The following is a 23098-nucleotide window of genomic DNA, read 5'->3' as shown; positions in this document are numbered from 1 at the left end:
TTTTTGACCATCAAAAGATTCGGGGCAGGATCAAAAACATCTGGGGTTAGGGCCTCACGCAGTGGTCTAAGGCACTGCATCGCGGTGCTTGAGGCGTCACTACAGACCCGGGTTCGATCCCAGGCTGTGTCATAATTGGCTGTGACCGGGAGTCCCATAGGGAGGCGCACAATTGGCCCAGCATCGTCTGGGTTAGGGGAGGGTTTGGCCAGAAGGGCTTTACTTGGCTCATCGCGCTCTTTTGGCGGGCCAGGCACCTGCAGACTGACTTTGGTTGAAAGGTGCAGCTGGCTTCCGGGTTAAGTGGGCGGGAGTTAAGGAGCACGGTTTGGCGGGTCATGTTTAAGAGGATGCATGACTTGATCTTTGCCTCTCCCGAGCCCGTTGGGGATAGCAGTGATGAGACAAGATCGCAATTGGATATGACGAAATTGGGGAGAAAAGTTGGTAAAACAATGACGCAACTACAATCAATCCTAGCTATTTGATCAGTGGTGGAATAAGTACACAATTGTCATACTTGAGTCAAAGTAAAGATATCTTAATAGAAAATGACTCAAGTAAAAGTGAAAGTCACACAGTACAATACTACTTTAGTAAAAGTATTTTGTTTAAAATATACTTAAGTATCAAAAGTAAAGGTAAAAGTAGAAATCATTTCACATTCCTTATATTAGGCAAAAAAGATGGCTCGATTTAATTTCTATTTTAATTCACAGATAGCCAGGGGCACACTCCAACACTCAGACATAATTTACAAACGAAGCATACAGTGAGGGAAAAAAGTATTTGATCCCCTGCTGATTTTGTATGTTTGCCCACTGACAAAGAAATGATCAGTCTACAATTTTAATGGTAGGTTTATTTGAACAGTGAGAGACAGAATAACAACAACAGAAATCCAGAAAAACGCATGTCAAAAATGTTATAAATTGATTTGCATTTTAATGAGGGAAATAAGTATTTGACCCCCTCTCAATCAGAAGGATTTCTGGCTCCCATGTGTCTTTTATACAGGTAACGAGCTGAGATTAGGAGCACACTCTTAAAGGGAGTGCTCCTAATCTCAGCTTGTTACCTGTATAAAAGACACCTGTCCACAGAAGCAATCAATCAATCAGATTCCAAACTCTTCACCATGGCCAAGACCAAAGAGCTCTCCAAGGATGTCAGGGACAAGATTGTAGACCTACACAAAGCTGGAATGGGCTACAAGACCATCGCCAAGCAGCTTGGTGAGAAGGAAGGTGACAACAGTTGGTGCGATTATTCGCAAATGGAAGAAACACAAAAGAACTGTCAATCTCCCTCGGCCTGGGGCTCCATGCAAGATCTCACCTCGTGGAGTTGCAATGATCGTGAGAACGGTGAGGAATCAGCCCAGAACTACACGGGAGGATCTTGTCAATGATCTCAAGGCAGCTGAGACCATAGTCACCAAGAAAACAATTGGTAACACACTACGCCGTGAAGGACTGAAATCCTGCAGCGCCCACAAGGTCCCCCTGCTCAAGAAAGCACATATACAGGCCCGTCTGAAGTTTGCCAATGAACATCTGAATGATTCAGAGGAGAACTGGGTGAAAGTGTTATGGTCAGATGAGACCAAAATCGAGCTCTTTGGCATCAACTCAACTCGCCATGTTTGGAGGAGGAGGAATGCTGCCTATGACCCCAAGAACACCATCCCCACCGTCAAACATGGAGGTGGAAACATTATGCTTTGGGGGTGTTTTTCTGCAATGGGGACAGGAGAACTTCACCGCATCAAAGGGACGATGGACGGCGCCATGTACTGTCAAATCTTGGGTGAGAACCTCCTTCCCTCAGCCAGGGCATTGAAAATGGGTCGTGGATGGGTATTCCAGCATGACAATGACCCAAAACACACGGCCAAGGCAACAAAGGAGTGGCTCAAGAAGAAGCGCATTAAGGTCCTGGAGTGGCCTAGCCAGTCTCCAGACCATAATCCCATAGAAAATCTGTGGAGGGAGCCGAAGGTTCGAGTTGCAAAACGTCAGGCTCGAAACCTTAATGACTTGGAGAAGTTCAGCAAAGAGGAGTGGGACCAAATCCCTCCTGAGATGTGTGCAAACCTGGTGGCCAACTACAAGAAACGTCTGACCTCTGTGATTGCCAACAAGGGTTTTGCCACCAAGTACTAAGTCATGTTTTGCAGAGGGGTCAAATACTTATTTCCCTCATTAAAATGCAAATCAATTTATAACATTTTTGACATGCGTTTTTTCTGGATTTTTTGTTGTTATTCTGTCTCTCACTGTTCAAATAAACCTACCATTAAAATTATAGACTGATCATGTCTTTGTCAGTGGGCAAAGCAGCAGGGGATCAAATACTTTTTTCACTCACTGTATGTGTTTATTTGTGAAATAATAATAATTTAGATATGCCTTTATGAGCATGTCCTCAGGTAGTGTAACTTTTCTAATCTAGATTTCTGCATTATTTTTAAAACATGACCTATGTGTAGGACACTGACACTACGTAGCATCAACAAAGGCAGAGCGAGATGGTGTGTCACGATCGTCAAGCATAGAGGAGGACCAAGGCGCAGCGTGTGCAAAATACATCTCTTTAATTTTGGAAGAGAGAAAAACACCAAACCGAACACTATCCAAAACTTACAAAACAACAAACGACCGTGAAGCTAAATAACGTAAGTGCACCGACAAGCAACAAACGTTCAACATAGACAATTACCCACAAACACATGATGCCCATGGCTGCCTTAAATATGGCTCCCAATTAGAGACAATAAACCACAGCTGTCTCCAATTGAGAACCAATCTAGGCAGCCATCAACATACAAACACCTAGACAAGACATTACCCCATTAAACCTACAAACCCCTAGACAAACCAAAACACATACTTCACCATGTCACACCCTGACCTAACTAAACTATTAATGAAAACAAAGATAACTAAGGCCAGGGTGTGACATAACCCCCCCCTTAAGGTGCGAACTCCGGGCGCACCAGCATAAAGTCTAGGGGAGGGTCTGGGTGGGCGTCTGTCCACGGTGGCGGCTCTGGCACTGGTCGTGGTCCCCACCCCACCATAGTCACTACCCGCTTTCGTAGCCTCCTCCAAATGACCACCCTCCAACTTAACCCCACTGGATTAAGGGGCAGCACCGGACTAAGAGGCAGCACCGGACTAAGGGGCAGCACCGGACTAAGGGGCAGCACCAGGATAAGGGGCAGCACCAGGATAAGGAGCAGCACCAGGATAAGGGGCAGCACCAGGATAAGGGGCAGCACCGGGCTAAATGGCGGATCCTGGCTGGCTGGCTCTGGCGGATCCTGGCTGGCTGGCGGATCCTGGCTGGACGGCTCTGGCGGATCCCGGCTGGACGGCTCTGGCGGATCCCGGCTGGACGGCTCTGGCGGATCCCGGCTGGACGGCTCTGGCGGATCCTGGCTGGACGGCTCTGGCGGATCCTGGCTGACGGATCTGGCTGGCTGACGGATCTGGCTGCTCGTGGCTGGCTGACGGATCTGGCTGCTCGCGGCTGGCTGACGGATCTGGCTGCTCGTGGCTGGCTGAAGGATCTGGCTGCTCATGGCTGGCTGACGGATCTGGCTGCTCATGGCTGGCTGACGGATCTGGCTGCTCATGGCTGGCGGAAGGCTCTGGCTGATCCTGTCTGGCGGAAGGCTCTGGCTGATCCTGTCTGGCGGAAGGCTCTGGCTGATCCTGTCTGGCGGAAGGCTCTAGCGGCTCCTGTCTGGCGGAAGGCTTCAGCGGCTCCGGTCTGGCGGACGGCTCTGAAGGCTCATGGCAGACGGGCAGTTCATGCAGCGCTTGGCAGACGGACAGTTCAGACGGCGTTGGGCAGACGGGCAGTTCAGGCGCCGTTAGGCAGACGGCAGACTCTGGCCGGCCGAGACGCCCTATAGGCCTGGTGCGTGGTGCCGGAACTGGAGGTACCGGGCTGAGGACACGCATCTCAGGTCTAGTGCGGGGAGCAGCAACAGGACGCACAGGACTCTGGGGACACACAGGAGGCTTGGTGCGTGGTGTAGGCACTGGTGGTACTGGGCTGGAGCGGGGAGGTGGCGCCGGAAATACCGGACCGTGCAGGCTTACTGGCTCCCTTGAGCACTGAGCCTGCCCAACCTTACCTGGTTGTATGCTCCCCGTCGCCCGACCAGTACGGGAAGGTGGAATAACCCGCACCGGGCTATGTAGGCGAACCGGGGACACCATGCGTAAGGCTGGTGCCATGTAAGCCGGCCCGAGGAGACGCACTGGTGGCCAGATGCGTTGGGCCGGCTTCATGACATCCGGCTCAACGCTCAATCTAGCCCGGCCGATACGTGGAGCTGGAATGTACCGAACCGGGCTATGCACGCGTACAGGAGACACCATGCGCTCTACTGCGTAACACGATGTCTGCCCGTACTCTCGCTCTCCACGGTAAGTACAGGGAGTAGGCGCAGGTCTCCTACCTGACTTCGCCACACTCCCTTTAAGGCCCCCCCCAAGAAATTTTTGGCTAGTGCTCACGGGCTTCCAGCCTTGCCTCCGTGCTGCCTCCTCATATCGCCTCCTCTCGGCTTTAGCTGCCTCCAGCTCTTCACGAGGGAGGCGAACTTCTCCCGGTTGTGCCCAAGGACCCTTTCCATCCAGTATCTCCTCCCATGTCCATGAATCCTGTGTAGGTGGGTCCTGTTGCCGCTTGACACGCCGCTTGGTCCTAGATTGGTGGGTAATTCTGTCACGATCGTCAAGCATAGAGGAGGACCAAGGCGCAGCGTGTGCAAAATACATCTCTTTAATTTTGGAAGAGAGAAAAACACCAAACCGAACACTATCCAAAACTTACAAAACAACAAACGACCGTGAAGCTAAATAACGTAAGTGCACCGACAAGCAACAAACGTTCAACATAGACAATTACCCACAAACACATGATGCCCATGGCTGCCTTAAATATGGCTCCCAATTAGAGACAATAAACCACAGCTGTCTCCAATTGAGAACCAATCTAGGCAGCCATCAACATACAAACACCTAGACAAGACATTACCCCATTAAACCTACAAACCCCTAGACAAACCAAAACACATACTTCACCATGTCACACCCTGACCTAACTAAACTATTAATGAAAACAAAGATAACTAAGGCCAGGGTGTGACATGGTGCGTTCACGACAACTGGGAACTCGGAAAAAATTCGAGGTCCAATAATTTTTTAAAATATTTTTTTATTTTTTTATTGCAACTATAATACCAATATTACAAATCAATACAGGGACATTCCTGTGAATACAATGACAAAATAAAATAATAAAACATCAGGTGAAACCCCCAGAGTAGGAGCTCTATAAAGAGGTTTAGTCTCCCGAGTGGCGCAGTGGTCTAAGGCACTGCATCGCAGTGCTAGCTGTGCCACTAGAGATCCTGGTTTGAATCCAGGTAGCCGGCCGCGACCGGGAGACCCATGGGGCGGTGCGCAATTGGCCCAGGGTAAGGGAGGGAATGGCTGGCAGGGATGTAGCTCAGTTGATAGAGCATGGCGTTTGCAACACCAGGGTTGTGGGTTCGATTCCCACAGGGGGTATGAAAAAAATAAAATAATGTATGCGCTTACTAACTGTAAGTCGCTCTGGATAAGAGCGTCTGCTAAAATGTAAATGTTTAGTCTTGACGTTAAAGATGTTTTACTTTTGTTTCATGATAAGGATTTAGATCATAACAATATATATATAATGAATCTCTTCATTATGTATGGTCAATATTATATACCTAAATTCAAATGGGCAAAAGAAAATACAAAATTCTTAATTTTTTAAATTGAACTTGAATTTTATTTGAAAATGCTTAGAATCTGAAAAACTGTAAAGCAAAACGAACCCTAATTGCCTGTGAAGCCTTGTGTATTTTTGTTTAAATAAGTATACCCCTGTGTATAAAACTTCTGTGTTATTTGGTCGATTTTTTTGGTAAAATATGTTTATATATTGTGTTATAATTGTTGTTAATTAAAAACATTAAAAATTAAAAATACATTTAAAAAAGCGGCAGAAAGAGGCCCGAGTTCCCGAGTTGAAATTGCAAGTTAGATTTTTCCCAGTCAGAGCAATGTTTTTCACCAAATTCCTAGTTGACCGCACTTAAATCGGAAGTCGGAGATTTTCGAGTTCCCAGTTGTTGTGAACAAGGCAAGAGAGAGATTGCGTGCCTTGCGTAGATTTAATTTGTGCGTGGTGCGTACATGGGCGGGGGCAGCAAAACTGAGACTGAATTGATGCAAAATGGTCTGCAATTGGTCGAAGCGTTGTGGTACCCATGAGAAAGACCGTATCGCACAGCAGCATCGCCGTAAGAATGGTCCGAAAATCGGCTGACAAACCTGGAACATGGCCCAGCGGAGGATATAGGATATAATATTCTTAGAACATCAAAACATGACAAATGCCATAAGCATGTTGACGGTTAATCTATAACAGGCTATGATTCAAAGGCAGGTGACACTGACCCAGGTACGTTTAAATAAATGTAGGCCTATTTGTCCAGCTGTCAGTAAGATAGTCATGGAAAAATGTAAACGTCCCCGTGTCCGAATCGATCTCTAGTTCAGATTGATGCATGTAATCATGAGTTCTATACGCTAGAAAATAATACAGTTGACGCCTCATATTTGTTCTCAAACAAAGACATTTCTAGCCTTTTTTCGTGTATTGTGATTGTTCTACTGATGCTGCATGCTATGTCATTGGATGCAGTAGAGTACGGCCTCTATATTGATGACCAGCCACAAAAATTCGCCCCTGTAGCCTGGTTGGCCATGGAAGGTCTCGCAATGTTCTTTGATAGTTTTATTAGGAAGTGTGTATCGATTTCGACATTCGGAGGTAGGTAAATCCTTTTGGGATGCTCGACCATAGGATGGGAAGGGACCTCTGCCAATACTGCACGCAAATTGGCTTACTCTTGTTGGTTACATTGTTAGAGAGAGAGAGAGAGAGAGAGAGAGAGAGAGAGAGAGAGAGAGAGAGAGAGAGAGAGAGAGAGAGAGAGAGAGAGAGAGAGAGAGAGAGAGAGAGAGAGAGAGAGAGAGAGAGAGAGAGAGAGAGAGAGAGAGAGAGAGAGAGAGAGAGAGAGAGAGAGAGAGAGAGAGAGAGAGAGAGAGAGAGAGAGAGAGAGAGAGAGAGAGAGTTTTTGTGTGTGTCTGAATTTAAAATATAACACTACAAAGGATGGAGCAGAGAGAGGTGAGATAAGGAGGAAGGCAATATTTGTAGTTTACTAGTACTACTATAGTACTATACTATATTACTACTGCTATCATAGTACTACTATACCATAGTAGGCCACCTAGAACACACAGGCTGTTCCAGACAATTCAACACTGCACAAGGAGATAGAGACTCTTTTCATCAAAAGATGCAGTCAGTGCTCACAAGCAGCAGTAATCCTGACGGTTAGCAGAGAGATTGGTCACATTACTATGTATTCACCTGTGACACTCAAAGACTCAAACTACCATGTAGAAGGAGGACATGCTGTCTATTGATCCATGTTAAAATCACCACTGTGGAGGAGATAGCTTGTTCAAACTGAAAGCTCTCTGAATACAGGAAATCTCCCTGCCTCATAAAAGTTGGAGCAGGATTCTATTTCCCTGCCTGCCAACTGTCTGCAGCCATTATTCTCATGGTTTAAATTTGGAATGGATTTGATGGCCTGATAGATCATCCCTGACACTTCTTAGTGGCTGGCATATATTAGACCTACTTTGGTTTTAGCAAGACAAACTGCCATGTATTTGAGGGAGAATTAATGTATTTGATACACCTTACTGAGCACATTTAATCAAAATGTATACATTTTCTTCCTCAAATCGTTGGGCATGCTGAGTGTGGATGAGATACAGAGGAGAGCACTTTTACAAAATCCTCAAAAATTCACCTTCCTGCTGCAGCCCTGCTTGGTTTAGCCTGGTGGGAGCTAAATGAGCAGAAGGGAGGATAATGTTGAGCCACCACTCAGTAGATAGTAAAAATAAAATGCATTGAGTGAGTCATCAGCCAGGAGCCCCAGTGCAGAGGTGCATGAGGAGGACTAAACACTGCTCCTTTGACTGGAAGGATATCTATGATGTTGCTGCTAATCCAGTTCAGCAAAGAAGAAACTCAGTATCTAGACGCAACAGAATGCTATCTATTGTCCTAGCTGCTTTCCCATGGTTGCGCACTGCATGCTATGATCAGCTACTTGGTTTGTTTAGCATCACGCTGCTGATTCACTGTAGTGTAATTTTTTGATAATAAAAAATGTGATGCTGTGATGATAACGCACCAGATCCTCTTCTTCAGATTAGTCTCACTGAGTAAATCCAATGAGATTAAAATCATGAGCTTTATGTGGAGGTAGGTAGCCTACAGAATGGGATTAACTACAGTGTGGCATATTCATGCATCATGCTGGCAACAGTCCAACCTTGCAAGAAAAGAGGCATCTTTTATTTTTGCTGCAAGACTGCTCCACAAAACGTTTCATATTTCACTCTACCTTTTACTGTACCTTAATCACAACTGTCCTTCATTTTACTAGTGTACTGATATTGTTGTAATGAATTGGCAGCCTTTAAAAGGTGAGAAGGATGGTATTATTGAGCACTTTTGGTCTACTCAATTATACTGTCTGCATCCCTGCATTTATTAATCGGTTAGCGCTCCTGTGAGGGAAGAACTATGCAGGCCTACTGTATTATGTAAGTGCACTAAGATGTCTTCAGTTGCTGCACAGTCTAGATACTACTTGGATGCTGATTAGCAATGAGCCAAGTTATCTCATATGGCTCCTAAAATGAGTTAAGTAATAGTCCTACTCAGAGAGAAACATAAACGAATGCACTGTCGTTTTTTTCTCTGACTGGTGTTTTAATATGAAGCCTTTGAACACAGTAGTATTAGCCTGAACTTTTCCTCTAACTCCTCTTTTGATTTAGCTTAGTCACCATTTCAGTATTTTATCTACTCAACTATTCTATCTACTCAATTATTCTACTTAACTTGCACACACAGCAGAGGATGCCAAGTGAAATTGTCACATTCTTCCCTGCTCTTCTCATTCTCTTCTTGCTAATGTCTTATACAGTGTGTGTTGTATATGGTGGCATACCATACATACTGTACACAGGTTGTATGGAGGCAGGCAGAAGACAAGTGACCTTGTTGCTGAAGAACAGTGGCAGAGTTGTTGAAGAGGATGTTTGGCATCTGGATGCACTTCCACACTAGAGGGCCAGAGAGTGGCTCTAATAAGACAGGCCATTGACGGGTCATTGTGCTGGTGGATTGTTCTCCGAGGAGAGTGGGGGTCTTGTCTATTGTGTTGGCCTGCTGCCCAGGCAGACTGACTGACTGACTGACAGAGAGAGAGAGACATTAATCTTCTATCACTGAGCCAGCTGTGACTGTGTGTGTGTGTATGCGTGCGTGCGTGCGTGCATGTGCGTGTGTTTAAGAGAGAAAGCGAGAGAGAGATTTAATTGAATTGCGAGAACGAGAGAGAGGCAGCACACTCAATCACCTTTGAACAGTCCATTTCACACCCTGAGCAGGACAGGGCCCTGGAGTGTTCCTCACTGTTAGCACTGTGCTGCATTGTTGTCTCTCCTCCCACCGAGAAGCTACTACAAGATAGTGGAGAAACCTCCCAAAGCTCATGGGATTTCCTGCTGCTAATCTTCCCACTGTCGCTCCACTTTCTCTGCAGGACTGTACAAATCGCTACCTCTAAGTCTGCCCAGAGATAACCAACAGAATAACACATCTGCAGTGTTCTTAAAGATGGAGATAAAGGTTTTGATTGGACTTTATCTACTGTATCTCAAAAACACATGATAGGAATGCTAAATGTGGTGCCTCCTTAACTTCTCTCCCTCCAGTACAAGCTCTTCATCCTCCCCATTCACAGTTTCTCTTCTCTGCTTTTCTTCCCTCTCCTCCAGAACTTGTACCAGAACAGGTTTCTCGTACTCAGACTTGCAGCCATGGCCTCCCCGTCTCATTCGTCCCAGAACCGCCGGCGCTGTAAGGACCCGATCCGCCACAGCTACAATCCCGAACAATTCCGCAACGTCAACTTCCAGAATGGGGTGCCGGAGGACGTGGCGGCCATGCACCGCTCGACCAGCGACACAGACCTGGTGACATCACACAGCCGATCCACGCTTACCGTCAGCACCTCGCTCTACGCCATTGGACAGACCCAGGACATCCTCATCTGCTGGGACATCAAGGAGGAGGTGGACGCTGGGGACTGGATCGGCATGTACCTCATTGGTGAGCACTACCATAACGTTTAGGATAACATTTTTACTATTTAATTTTGCCATTGATTTTCATAGAAGGGACCAAAGTAATAATTAGTAGATGATAGAGGCAGATAGAGAAGGTGAGATATAGAACAGTTTATTTCCAATCTTGTGAAGCTGTTACACATCGGGTAGATCAAGGACAGGAACAAGATTGTGTTATTTCAAGTCTATTTGAAAGGTACTGTATGTAGAGTACATGGAGAGCTATGTGATGATTCAGGTCAAGTCTGCTCTCCCTTAAATTTTAAGGTAATCTAAAGGTGTTGTAGTTTTCTGATAAGGTGCTCAGACTCATATCCACAGGTAACTGACAATGCTTGTGTGATAATGTAGTGTGACTTTGGGCTCGATTCAATCCATACCGCTGAAGTTCAGGGCTATAGCGCGCTTGAAATTTTAAAGAAGATTTTCAGATTGAGCCGACATATGCAGCGTTTACTATGAATGCAGTCTCTGCGAATGCGGGAACAATGCCTTTAAACTTAAATCGTGCTATAGTGCTGAACTTCAGCGATACTGATTGAATCGAGCCTTAAGTCTCACACCTTTCCTCTCTCTCTTTCCTCTCTCTCAGAAGAGGTGTCGTCTGAGAACTTTCTAGACTACAAGAGCCGCGGAGTGAATGGTTCCCACAAGGGCCAGATAGTGTGGAAGATTGAGGGCAACTCCTATTTTGTGGAGCGTGAGTGCATTTCTGGAAATACATCCAAAATCACCTACATTATAGTATGCTACTTCTCCCACACACTGAGAGAGCTGTTTTATAACGGATGTAGCATCTAGTGCTCAGAACAGGACACTGCTTTGTCAGTGCATATTGTACAGTTGAAGTCAGAAGTTTACATACACTTAGGTTAGAGTCATTAAAACTTGTTTTTCAACCACTCCACAAATTTCTTGTTAACAAGCTATAGTTTTGGCAAGTCGGTTAGGACATCTACTTTGTGCATGACACAAGTAATTTTTCCAACAATTGTTTACAGACAGATTATTTCACTTATAATTCACTGTATCACAATTCCAGTGGGTCAGAAGTTTACATACACTAAGTTGACTGTGCCTTTAAACAGCTTGGAAAATTCCAGAAAATGATGTCATGGCTTTAGAAGCTTCTGATATGCTAATTTACATCATTTGAGTCAATTGGAGGAGTACCTTTGGATGTATTTCAAGGCCTACCTTCAAACTCAGTGCCTCTTTGCTTGACATCATGGGAAAATCAAAAGAAATCAGCCAAGACCTCAGAAAAAATGTTAGACCTCCAAAAGTCTGGTTCATCCTTGGCAGCAATTTCCAAATGCCTGAAGGTACCACATTCATCTGTACAAACAATGGTACGCAAGTATAAACACCATGGGACCACGCAGCCGTGATACCACTCAGGAAGGAGACGCGTTCTGTCTCCTAGAGATGAACATACTTACATGTTAGTCATTTAGCAGATGCTCTTATCCAGAGCAACCTACAGTTAGTGAGTGCATACATTATTATTTTTTATTTTTCATATTGGCCCCCCATGGGAATTGAACACACTACATCCCTGCCGGCCATTCCCTCCCCTACCCTGGATGACGCTGGGCCAATTGTGCGCCGCCCCATGGGTCTCCCGGTCGCGGCCGGCTATGACAGAGCCTGGATTCAAACCAGGATCTCTAGTGACACAGCTAGCACTGCGATGCAGTGCCTTAGACCACTGCGCCACTTTCACACTTAGGTGCAAAAAGTGCAAATCAATCCCAGAACAACAGCAAAGGACCTTGTGAAGATGCTGGAGGAAACAGGTACAAAAGTATCTATATCCACAGTAAAACAACGACATAACCTGAAAGGCAGCTCAGCAAGGAAGAAGCCACTGCTCCAAAACCGCCATAAAAAAGCCAGACTACGGTTTGCAACTGCACATGGGGACATAGATTGTATTTTTTGGAGAAATGTCCTCTGGTCTGATTAAACAAAAATAGAACTGTTTGGCCATAATGACAATCGTTATGTTTGGAGGAAAAAGGGGAACGCTTGCAAGCCGAAGAACACCATCCCAACCGTGGGGTGGCAGCATCATGCTGTGGGGGTGCTTTGCTGCAGGAGGGACTGGTGCACTTCACAAAATAGATGGCATCATGAGGAAGGAAAATTATGTGGATATATTGAAGCGACATCTCAAGACATCAGTCAGGAAGTTAAAGCTTGGTCGCAAATGGGTCTTCCAAATGGACAATGACCCCAAGCATACTTCCAAAGTTGTGGCAAAATGGCTTAAGGACAACAAAGTCAAGGTATTGGAATGGCCATCACAAAGCCCTGACCTCAATCCTATAGAAGATTTGTGGGCAGAACTGAAAAAGCGTGTGCGAGCAAGGAGGCCTACAAACCTGACTCAGTTACACCAGCTCTGTCAGGAGGAATAGGTCAAAATTCACCCAATATATTATGGGAAGCTTGTGGAAGGCTACCCGAAACGTTTGACCCAAGTTAAACAATTTAAAGGCAATGCTACCAAATACTAATTGAGTGTATGTAAACTTCTGACCCACTGGGAATGTGATGAAATAAATAAAAGGTTAAATAAATCATTCTCTCTACTATTATTCTGACATTTCACATTCTTAAAATAAAGTGGTGATCCTAACTGACCTAAGACAGGGAATTCTTACTAGGATTAAATGTCAGGAATTGTGAAAAACTGAGTTTAAATGTATTTGGCTAAGGTGTATGTAAACTTCCAGTTTCAACTGTGTATCTTTACATAACACTGAAACAATCTCATATCCATTTTGTTTCTCATAACAGTTGTGCCCATAAATTTTTGTGTCAATGCAAATCTTTCTTGACAATGCATATCTTTAGACTTCCGTACTGTAAGTATCAGGATTTCCCAGTACAAATCACAAATCCTTCTTACATTTACATTTTAGTCATTTAGCAGACGCTCTTATCCAGAGCGACTTACAGTTAGTGAATACATATTTTTATTTATTTTTTTTATACTGGCCCCCCGTGGGAAATGAACCCACGCCATGCTCTATCAACTGAGCTACATCCCTGCCGGCCATTCCCTCCCCTACCCTGGACGACGCTGGGCCAATTGTGCGCCGCCCATGAGTCTCCCGGTCGCGGCCGGCTGCGACAGAGCCTGGATTCGAACCAGGATCTCTAGTGGCACAGTTAGCACTGCGATGCAGTGCCTTAGACCACTGCGCCACTCACTCTTACCCTGCACTGATTAAAGCAAGTCTATTAGGCAAGAGATTCCCAGAAATAAAATCATTTACACAGCCAAATGATCCCATTAGTTCTACTAGACTAGAGAACCCACACTGACTGTACAGTACAGTAGGCCCTGGTGAGGACAGCTCTGCTTAGACACAAGGGAAGTGGAACTATGAGTAACTAACTACCATAGTGCTATCTTCTTCACATCTGGTCCTGCTAATGTAATGCTTTGTCAGCTGTGAGTGATTTTGTTATTTAGCTAGCAATGCTTATTTTTTATTTACCTACAGTAAGACTCGTGCCTCAAAGAGGTCCTCCCACCTCATTAGTACGGACAGCTCATTCGCTAGAATCAGTTATCAATCAATATTTTCTCCAATACCGCTAGCTGGTGCCTGGTGCCTCCCTATAGGACAGTCCGTGGTGTTTATTCCAAAGCATCTCTATTTAGCTACCACAGTAGATTAGCAGCTTGGATAGAAGCCACTGAGATTCTTATCACTCTGTGTAATGAAAGTGATAGTATTATCTGTCTACTCCTAATAACCCTGCAGCTGAGGACAGTCTGCTCTCTTTCTCCCCCAGTTTATTGGCATGCTGCTCAGAATAGCTTTCTAAAGGCGTCAGCATGCTTCAGTTTGGCTGGCGGCTAGCTGAAGTCAGCTAGGCAAACCGAACGAGTGTGCTCGCATACTCCCTTAAAAGACCTTCCCTTGAAAAACTCGCCAATAGTACTGTTTGTCCATTTTGAGACGCCATAGACAGTATAAACTTATTCAAAATAGTCAGAATTAACCTAAGATAACTCAAGAAACCTATCACTAATTTTGATGTTTTTGCCGAGGAGATCTTAGTCGCGCAATTTTACATCTAACTAAAATGTGTGGTGCAGTATTTCTCAATGAAATGTTTTACAAGAAAACGAGTTGTCTCTCATTGAATGACAACAAATACTTTATTGAAGAATCCTTGTTGACCAATCACTGACAAAAGGGAGTATACTTCGGCTACCGACTTCGGCTTGCCTCCAGAAAGGTTTGTGTGCCCGAACAGCCGAAAAAACCCTCACCGAAGTCCAAAACTAACAAAAACGCCACAAAATGTCGTCATAATATATGCACAAACTGTTTCGGCTGGGAAGCATGCGGACGCCTTTAGGCCATGCTGGTGTGGCTCTCGCCTGTTTTTGTAAGCTGTCCATCTGTGAATAAAGGTGCCAATAAACTGAGAAATCATGTATAAAATAAACAGTAGGTCATGCTATAAAGATAGGACAATCTCTCTTCTGTTCTTAATTTCTGTTCTCGCTCTTCTGTCCTCTGTCCTCTGTACTCTGTCCTCTCTCTTCTGTCATCTGTCTCTTCTTTCCTCTCAGCGGAGACTAAGATCTGTTTTAAATACTACCATGGTGTGAGCGGGGCCCTGCGAGCCACTACCCCCAGTTTGACAGTGAAGAACCCCTCAGTTCCGGTGAGTGTGTGGGACGACTACTTTGTCCAAACCTGGTAGTTCTACATGAGCTCTATGTGTTCATTAGCGCTCCTCTAGGGGCACTGATGATCAGAGATAGTGTGTGAATTATGGATCTACTGTATGTCTTTCCATCTGAAGCATACAGTGAGGGAAAAAAGTATTTGATCCCCTGCTGATTTTGTACGTTTGCCCACTAACAAAGACATGATCAGTCTATCATTTTAATGGTAGGTTTATTTGAACAGTGAGAGACAGAATAACAACAAAAAAATCCAGAAAAACGCATGTCAAAAATGTTATAAATTGATTTGCATTTTAATGAGGGAAATAAGTATTTGACCCCTCTGCGAAATATGACTTAGTACTTGGTGGCAAAACTCTTGTTGGCAATCACAGAGGTCAGACGTTTCTTGTAGTTGGCCACCAGGTTTGCACACATCTCAGGAGGGATTTTGTCCCACTCCTCTTTGCAGATCTTCTCCAAGTCATTAAGGTTTCGAGCCTGACGTTTGGCAACTCGAACCTTCAGCTCCCTCCACAGATTTTCTATGGGATTAAGGTCTGGAGACCTTAATGTGCTCCTTCTTGAGCCACTCCTTTGTTGCCTTGGCTGTGTGTTTTGGGTCATTGTCATGCTGGAATACCCATCCACGACCCATTTTCAATGCCCTGGCTGAGGGAAAGAAGTTCTCACCCAAGATTTGACGGTAGATGGCCCCGTCCATCGTCCCTTTGATGCGGTGAAGTTGTCCTGTCCCCTTAGCAGAAAAACACCCCCAAAGCATAATGTTTCCACCTCCATGTTTGACGTGGGGATGGTGTTCTTGGGGTCATAGGCAGCATTCCTCCTCCTCCTAACACGGCGAGTTGAGTTGATGCCAAAGAGCTCGATTTTGGTCTCATCTGACCACAACACTTTCACCCAGTTCTCCTCTGAATCATTCAGATGTTCATTGGCAAACTTCAGACGGGCCCTGTATATGTGCTTTCTTGAGCAGGGGGACCTTGTGGGCGCTGCAGGATTTCAGTCCTTCACGGCGTAGTGTGTTACCAATTGTTTTCTTGGTGACTATGGTCCCAGCTGCCTTGAGATCATTGACAAGATCCTCCCGTGTAGTTCTGGACTGATTCCTCACGGTTCTCATGATCATTGCAACTCCACGAGGTGAGATCTTTTGTGTTTCTTCCATTTGCGAATAATCACACCAACTGTTGTCTCCTTCTCACCAAGCTGCTTGGCGATGGTGTTGTAGCCCATTCCACCCTTGTGTAGGTCTACAATCTTGTCCCTGACATCCGTGGAGAGCTCTTTGGTCTTGGCCATGGTGGAGAGTTTGGAATCTGATTGATTGATTGCTTCTGTGGACAGGTGTCTTTTATACAGGTAACAAACTGAGATTAGGAGCACTCCCTTAAAGAGATTTTTTTGTTGTTATTCTGTCACTCACTGTTCAAATAAACCTACCATTAATATTATAGACTGATCATTTCTTTGTCAGTGGGCAAACGTACACAATCAGCAGGGGATCAAATACTTTTTTCCCTCACTGTATATCTTTGCATTGACTGGGTTTGAGCTTATTACTAGAGCCCAAAAAACTCCTGACAGTTCCAGAAAGGGATCAGCAATCCCTCTGGTGTCTCATCTATTGTCCAGTTCTGTCCATTATAACTGCCTGGATTACTGGGGGTTATCAGACGCGATTTAAAGTACCAATATATTAGGTTTAGATATCCATATATTATATTGGTTACCCTTCTTTTCTCATTGACTGGAGAAGAAAACAATGGTGCTAAGTGTCATTTATTACACGCTTATTGGCTGGATGTGTCACGACTTCCGCCGAGGCTGCCTCCCCTCCTAGTTCGGGCAGGTTTTGGCGTTCGGCATCACCAGCTTACTAGCTACTGCCGATCCATTTATCATCACTCCATTTGTCTTTTCTTCAATCACACACACCTGGTCCTTATTCCCTCATTAGTCATTGTATAAGTGTTCCCTCTGCTTCCTTGTCTGTGTGGGTGATTGTTTATTGTGGAGGTTAGTGAAGCTCGGTGGAGCTCGTGTATTTTGTATCGACGGGAGACTTTCCTGTGTGCCTTGTATTTTCCAGTGCGCCTGTTTTGTGCCCTGGAGTGTGTTTGACGCAGTTCTGCGTAAACCTGTATTTTGCGGATTAAAGCCTGTTATTCTGTGATTTACCCTCCTGCGCCTGACTCCTTCAACACCACCTCGTCACAGGATGACATTTGTCTGTCGGAGGAAAAGATAACATCTGCAAATCAGTGTATGCAACCCAAACATTTTGATTTGATTTGGAGGGACAGACAGAGAGAGAGAGGGGGGGGGGAGAGAAATGGAGAGAGAGCGACAGATGGAAACAGAGACCGCAAGTTCTGAGAGAGAAATCACGCACAGACGGACAGCACGTACAGTCTGAAAGATAGACAAAAGAAGAGATAAGCCACAGCCAGAGAAAACCAGCCATGTCGCCGACACCGACGTCTTGCTTCCAGACAAGCTAAACACCTTCTTCGCCCACTTTGAGGATAACACAGTGCCACTGACGAGGCCCACTACCAAGGACTGTGGCCTCTCCTTCTCCATGGCCGATGTGATTAAGACATTTAAGCATGTTAACCCCCGCAAGGCTGTCGGCCCAGACGGCATCCCTAGCCGCGTCCTCAGAGCATGCGCAGACCAGCTGGCAGTGTGGTGAAGAAGGCGCAACAGAGCCTCTTCAAACTCAGGAGGCTGAAGAAATTCGGCTTGGCACCTAAAACCCTCACAAACCTTTACAGATGCACAATTGAGAGCATCCTGTCGGGCTGTATCACCGCCTGGTAAGGTAACTGCACTGCCCACAACCGCAGGGCTCTCCATAGGGTGGTGCGGTCTGCCGAACGCATTACCGGGGGCAAACTACCCGCCTTCCAAGACACATACAACACCCGATGTCACAGGAAGGCCAAAAAGATCATCAAGGACACCAACCACCCGAGCCACTGCCTGTTCACCCCACTATCATCCAGAAGGCGAGGTCAATACAGGTGAATCAAAGCTGGGACCGAGAGAATGAAAAACAGCTTCTATCTCAAGGCCATCAGACTGTTAAATAGCCATCACTAGCACATTAGAGGCTGCTGCTGCCTATTGAAATCACTGGCCACTTTAAGAAATGGATCACTAGTCACTTTAATAATGTTTACATATCTTGCACTACTCATCTCATATGTATATACTGCATTCTATTCTATAATATTCTACTGTATCTTAGTCCATGCTGCTCTGTCATTGCTTGTCCATATATGTATATATTCTTAAATCCCATTCCTTACTAGTTTTGTGTGTATTGGGTATATGTTGTGAAATTGTTAGATATTACTGCACTGTCGGAGCTAGAAGCACAAGCATTTTGCTACACCCGCTATAACATCTGCTAAACACGTTTGTTGTCCTTGTGCTGGCCCTGTTGTGGAGTAAACTGTAGTACAGGTCCCCTGTGGGCACTTAAGGTTACTATAAGCTCCACTCCTTTGTTCTACGTGCGTGCATGCATGTGGGTGGAGTGGGATCTTTGGAGTAGGGGACACCTTTTGGTAACATGATATCCTCGCAGGTCCCATTCCCATATACAAGGGGGCGATAGCAATGTTTTAATTTTTGTGTTTTAATTTTGTAAACAACAAGGAAGAGTCACCTTCCCTTGCTAGTAGTAGCCAGCCTGGCTAAAAAGCAAGCTAGCTTCCCACATCTCAATGTGAAACAATCAGATTTATAATTAAATAATATGCCCTGGCAAATATTCTAATACTTGCCAGTATAACCTAAAACATTATACCAGTTTGATATGCTGCTTGTGTCACATGGCTAGCTAGTTGGCTACAGCAGGTTCTACCATTTCGCAATATCCTGTAATCACTAGTTATTACTTCTAAACAAAATACCTTTTTGGGTGGATTTTTGTTTGTTTGTTTGTTTTCTCATTTGTGGTGAAAGCAAAATAAGACTATCTTGTCTTTAGCCTCTCGAGTGGCGCAGTGGTCTAAGGCACTAGAGATCCTGGTTCGAATCCAGGCTCTGTCGTAGCTGGCCACGACCGGGAGACCCATGGGGCGATGCACAATTGGCCCAGCGTCGTCCAGGGTAGGGGAGGGAATGGCCAGCAGGGATGTAGCTCAGTTGGTGGAGCATGGTGTTTGCAACGCCAGGGTTGTGGGTTCGATTCCCACAGGGGGCCAGTATGAAAAATAAAAAAATAATGCGTGCACTCACTAACTGTAAGTTGCTCTGGATAAGAGCGTCTGCTAAATGACTAAAATGTAAATGTCTTCCCTTGCTAGCAAGTTGGCTAGCATTTTAACTTCCCACATCTCCATCTGAAATAATCAGATTTATAATTATATAATATGCCCTGGTAAATATTCTTATACTTGCGAGTGTAACCTACAACATTATCCTAATTTGATATGCTGCTTCAATGTATTCACTCCCATATCAGCTAAAAATAGAATGTCATAATTTTTGGTCACAGAGAAAAGCCCCCACATAGATATCTGTTTTAGCCTAGAATAACTTTATCACTTCTAAATAAAATAAAATAAAATGGGGGGGATTCTATAAGGCTACAATGTTGTTCAGTTTATTGATTGAACGGTCACAGAGATTACATTTGGTTATCATTGCAAAATAGGCTACTTTGATGAATAGCCTATATATAGCCTATAGATCAGCAACAGCACTGCCACCACGGCAGCGGAAGCAATGATACGTTGAGTCTCAATCTCCAGGTAGAAGAAAACTGCGTCAAATGCCGGAGTGTATTACAAGGAGCCGCCTCTTTTGTGACGAAAAACGTAATTGCAACACTGCGCTACACTCCGTCAGCCCCCTCTACGTATTCTCTGTAGATGCCTTTAAGTCCCAGCTGTCTGCTGTAGGCCCCCACAGCCTACACACCACCACACTGCTATGATCACTGGTCCACCTAGAGAGGCTCACACGATACTCCCACAGGAACTTGCGCGCGTGTGTGTGTATTTTGCATCTGACCCTTATCCCTCACCCCCATCTCTCAGTGGCCTCCATCATCTCTCAGTGGCTAACCCGCCTGCCTGCTATAAAGGCCCCTAGACAGGCTTACACCTGCGGAGGCGGAGCAGGGAGGAGAGATGCTGGAAAGGCTGGCACTGATGTCTCTCTCTCATTCTCTTTTTTCTTTCTCTCTATCACTCTCTCTCTCTAACCCTCTCTTTGTTTCTCACCCTTTCTCTTGTTCACTCACTCACTCTCTTTCCTTCCTTCCTTCCCTCCCTCCCTTTCCTCTTTCTCCCTCCTGCAGGTATTTAAGCCCATCACCAATGAAGAAGTCCCCCAGAGCACAGGCAGTAGAAGACTCATCAGCTTCTCCCTCTCAGGTGAACAGTCTACTGTGCCAAGTGTTTCTGACAGGCTGAGTTGAGTTGGATTCCTAACGGTGAGGGATGTAGCAGCAGTAGCAGTAGAGGCAGTATGATCAAGTTCCAGCTGATTCACAGTGAGGTAACACACACAGATGTGATGTTAGATGAAAGGTGGGTGTGACAGCTCGGGAAGTCGTGTATCCAAATGGTTCTCTCCCCCCACTGCTGCATGGGAGATGACAGGAGGAGGCAGATGTGATTTTTAGGCAGCAGCTCTTCCCCCTTCATCTTCAGCTTTGATCAACACAGGCTTACAAATACTGAACAAACAGGCATACTGTAGTAATCCCAGTCTAGTCCCAGATCACTGGAAGGTTATGCTACTGTATGACATGGCTGTCACAATTGTTAGAGAGCAGAGTTGGAGAGAAGTTAAAGTTAAATGCCACACTATTCAAAATAATAAAATAAAAATTCAGGATGAGTTATTTTCTCTCTGCTCTGCTATTGTCAGGTGTCAGTGTGCAGCGGTAGGACGGAGTCAGGCGCAGGACACAGAACTGAGTAATAGACAAACTTTACTCGAAAAAACAACAAATCTAATTTCCACGCAGGGAAATACAACAGCTCACAGCAGTAATCACCAAACAAAGAACAATCACGCACAACACATGAGGGAACCAGAGGGTTAAATAGGGAAACAAATTAACGTGATGGGAACCAGGTGTGTACAATACAGACAAAACAAATGGAAAACAGAAACGTAGATCGGTGGCAGCTAGAAAACCGGTGACAACGACCGCCGATAGCCGCCCGCACAAGGAGAGGCACCAACTTCGGCGGAAGTCGTGACAGCTATAGTAGAATCTACTACTACTACTATTGTAGAAGTGCAGTATACTGTGTCAACACATATTGTATTTGGCGGGATATTGAACTGAATTATTTTGCAGAGCTTCTCAAGGATATTCTTGCTGCCTGCACTCTACTCCAATTTGTCAGAAGAATGGGATGTCCTTAAGCCCGTAGAGGTGTCATTTCAAAGCCTTTCCTTCTCCTCCTCTCCTCTTATCATCTCTGGCAGATTTCCATGCCACAGGGCTGAAGAAGGGGATGTTCTTCAACCCTGACCCCTACCTAAAGATCGCCATCCACCCCGGCAGGAACAGCATCTTCCCGGCGCTGCCACACCACGGCCAGGAGAAACGCTCAGGCATCGTCTGTAACACCATCAACCCCCACTGGCAGAGAGAGGTGAGTGGAGGGCTGTGTTAGTGATTCATATACTGTAACTCTTCTGTGCAATACTGGTACTGGTTATCTGGTAGTTTATTTCAATGTTCTGACTGGTTTTATAATGGTAGGCCCTATACAAGTACACACACCCAACATTACAATGGGTTGTATTTACTCAAGAAAACAAATGCTGAACATGTGTTTAAAAAAAACAGATATTTGGATGTAATGATTTGGTACCACAATATCATCTCCCACAACATCTACTGAAGATATTGATCTCGGCATAATACTGGCAGGCAGGCAGGCAAGCAGAGCTTATTGACATTTGACTTGGTTAGGAAGGGATTTTCCCCCCCTGCCTGTATCACCTACTCCTGAACACAGCAGTACTCCCACACTCCCTCCCTCCTTTATATTCCTCATCATTGCCCTCCTTTCACTTCCTCTACTCAACAGACAGTGTCTTCTTCTGATTCAGGGGGCTTGGATTCGTAAGCTATTTCAATTACAAAAAGAGTATTATCATTTATAATGTATGAATTATACATTTACACCATGACAGAATTTTCTCGTGGTAATCCTCTTTTATAACAATGCCTGTAAAAATGTGCACTCGCTCTCCCTATAATAGGCTATTGCTGGTTCACTCATTTGGCTAATGGTTAAATTATGTGGTGTCACTGTGAAAGGGTAGAAGATGTGTCACAGGCCCAGCTCTGCTTTAGCACAGTAGCAACACCCCTTTAGGTATATTGAGGGGAAGGATATTGCAGCGCCACTATGTATTCATGGAAATGATCGGTATAGATTAGTGGAGGTATGAGACCTACGGTGATGATTCCTGCAGGCTTCATACTGGGTCTGACTGTATAGTCAAGAGTTTAGCCAGTGGTGGAAAAAGTTCCCAATTGTCATACTTGAGTAAAAGTAAAGATACCTTAGTCACCCAGTAAAATACTACTTGAGTAAAAGTCTACAAGTATTTGGTTTTAACTATACTTAAGTATCAAAAGTAAATGTAATTGCTAAAATATACTACAGAATTAAAAGTAAAAGTATAAATAATTTCAAATTCCCTATATTAAGCAAACCAGACGGCACAGGGGCACACTCCAACACTCATACATAATTTACAAACGAAGCATTTGTGTTTAGTTAGTCCGCCAGATCAGAGGCAAAAGGGATCACCAGGGATGTTCTCTTAATAAGTGCATGAATTTGACAATTATCCTGTCCTGCTAGCCATTCAAAATGTAACAGTACTTTTGGGTGTCAGGGAAAATGTATGGCGTAAAAATTACATTATTTTCTTTAGGAATGTAGTGAAGTAAAAGTAGTCAAAAATATAAATAGTAAAGTAAAGTACAGATACCCCAAAAAACTACTTAAGTAGTACTTTAAAGTATTTTTACTTA

At 44.8% G+C, this 23098-nt stretch overlaps 1 protein-coding gene across 1 annotated transcript in view; it reads left to right on the top strand.

The window, feature by feature from the left end:
* Nucleotides 1–6294: 6294 nt before the first annotated feature.
* LOC121580965 (E3 ubiquitin-protein ligase HECW1) overlaps nucleotides 6295–23098 on the top strand; it is a 56078-nt gene continuing 39274 nt past the window's right edge. The window contains 6 exon segments of the mRNA XM_045224863.1: nucleotides 6295–6513; nucleotides 9990–10323; nucleotides 10933–11040; nucleotides 14944–15038; nucleotides 20384–20459; nucleotides 21529–21698. Of these exon segments, the coding sequence (XP_045080798.1) occupies nucleotides 6439–6513; nucleotides 9990–10323; nucleotides 10933–11040; nucleotides 14944–15038; nucleotides 20384–20459; nucleotides 21529–21698 (858 nt within the window). The 5' untranslated portion in view covers nucleotides 6295–6438.

The sequence above is a fragment of the Coregonus clupeaformis genome, chromosome 14 (assembly GCF_020615455.1).
Source record: "Coregonus clupeaformis isolate EN_2021a chromosome 14, ASM2061545v1, whole genome shotgun sequence".
In the NCBI taxonomy this organism is placed as follows: domain Eukaryota; kingdom Metazoa; phylum Chordata; class Actinopteri; order Salmoniformes; family Salmonidae; genus Coregonus; species Coregonus clupeaformis.
This window is presented reverse-complemented; position numbering and strand designations above follow the sequence as displayed.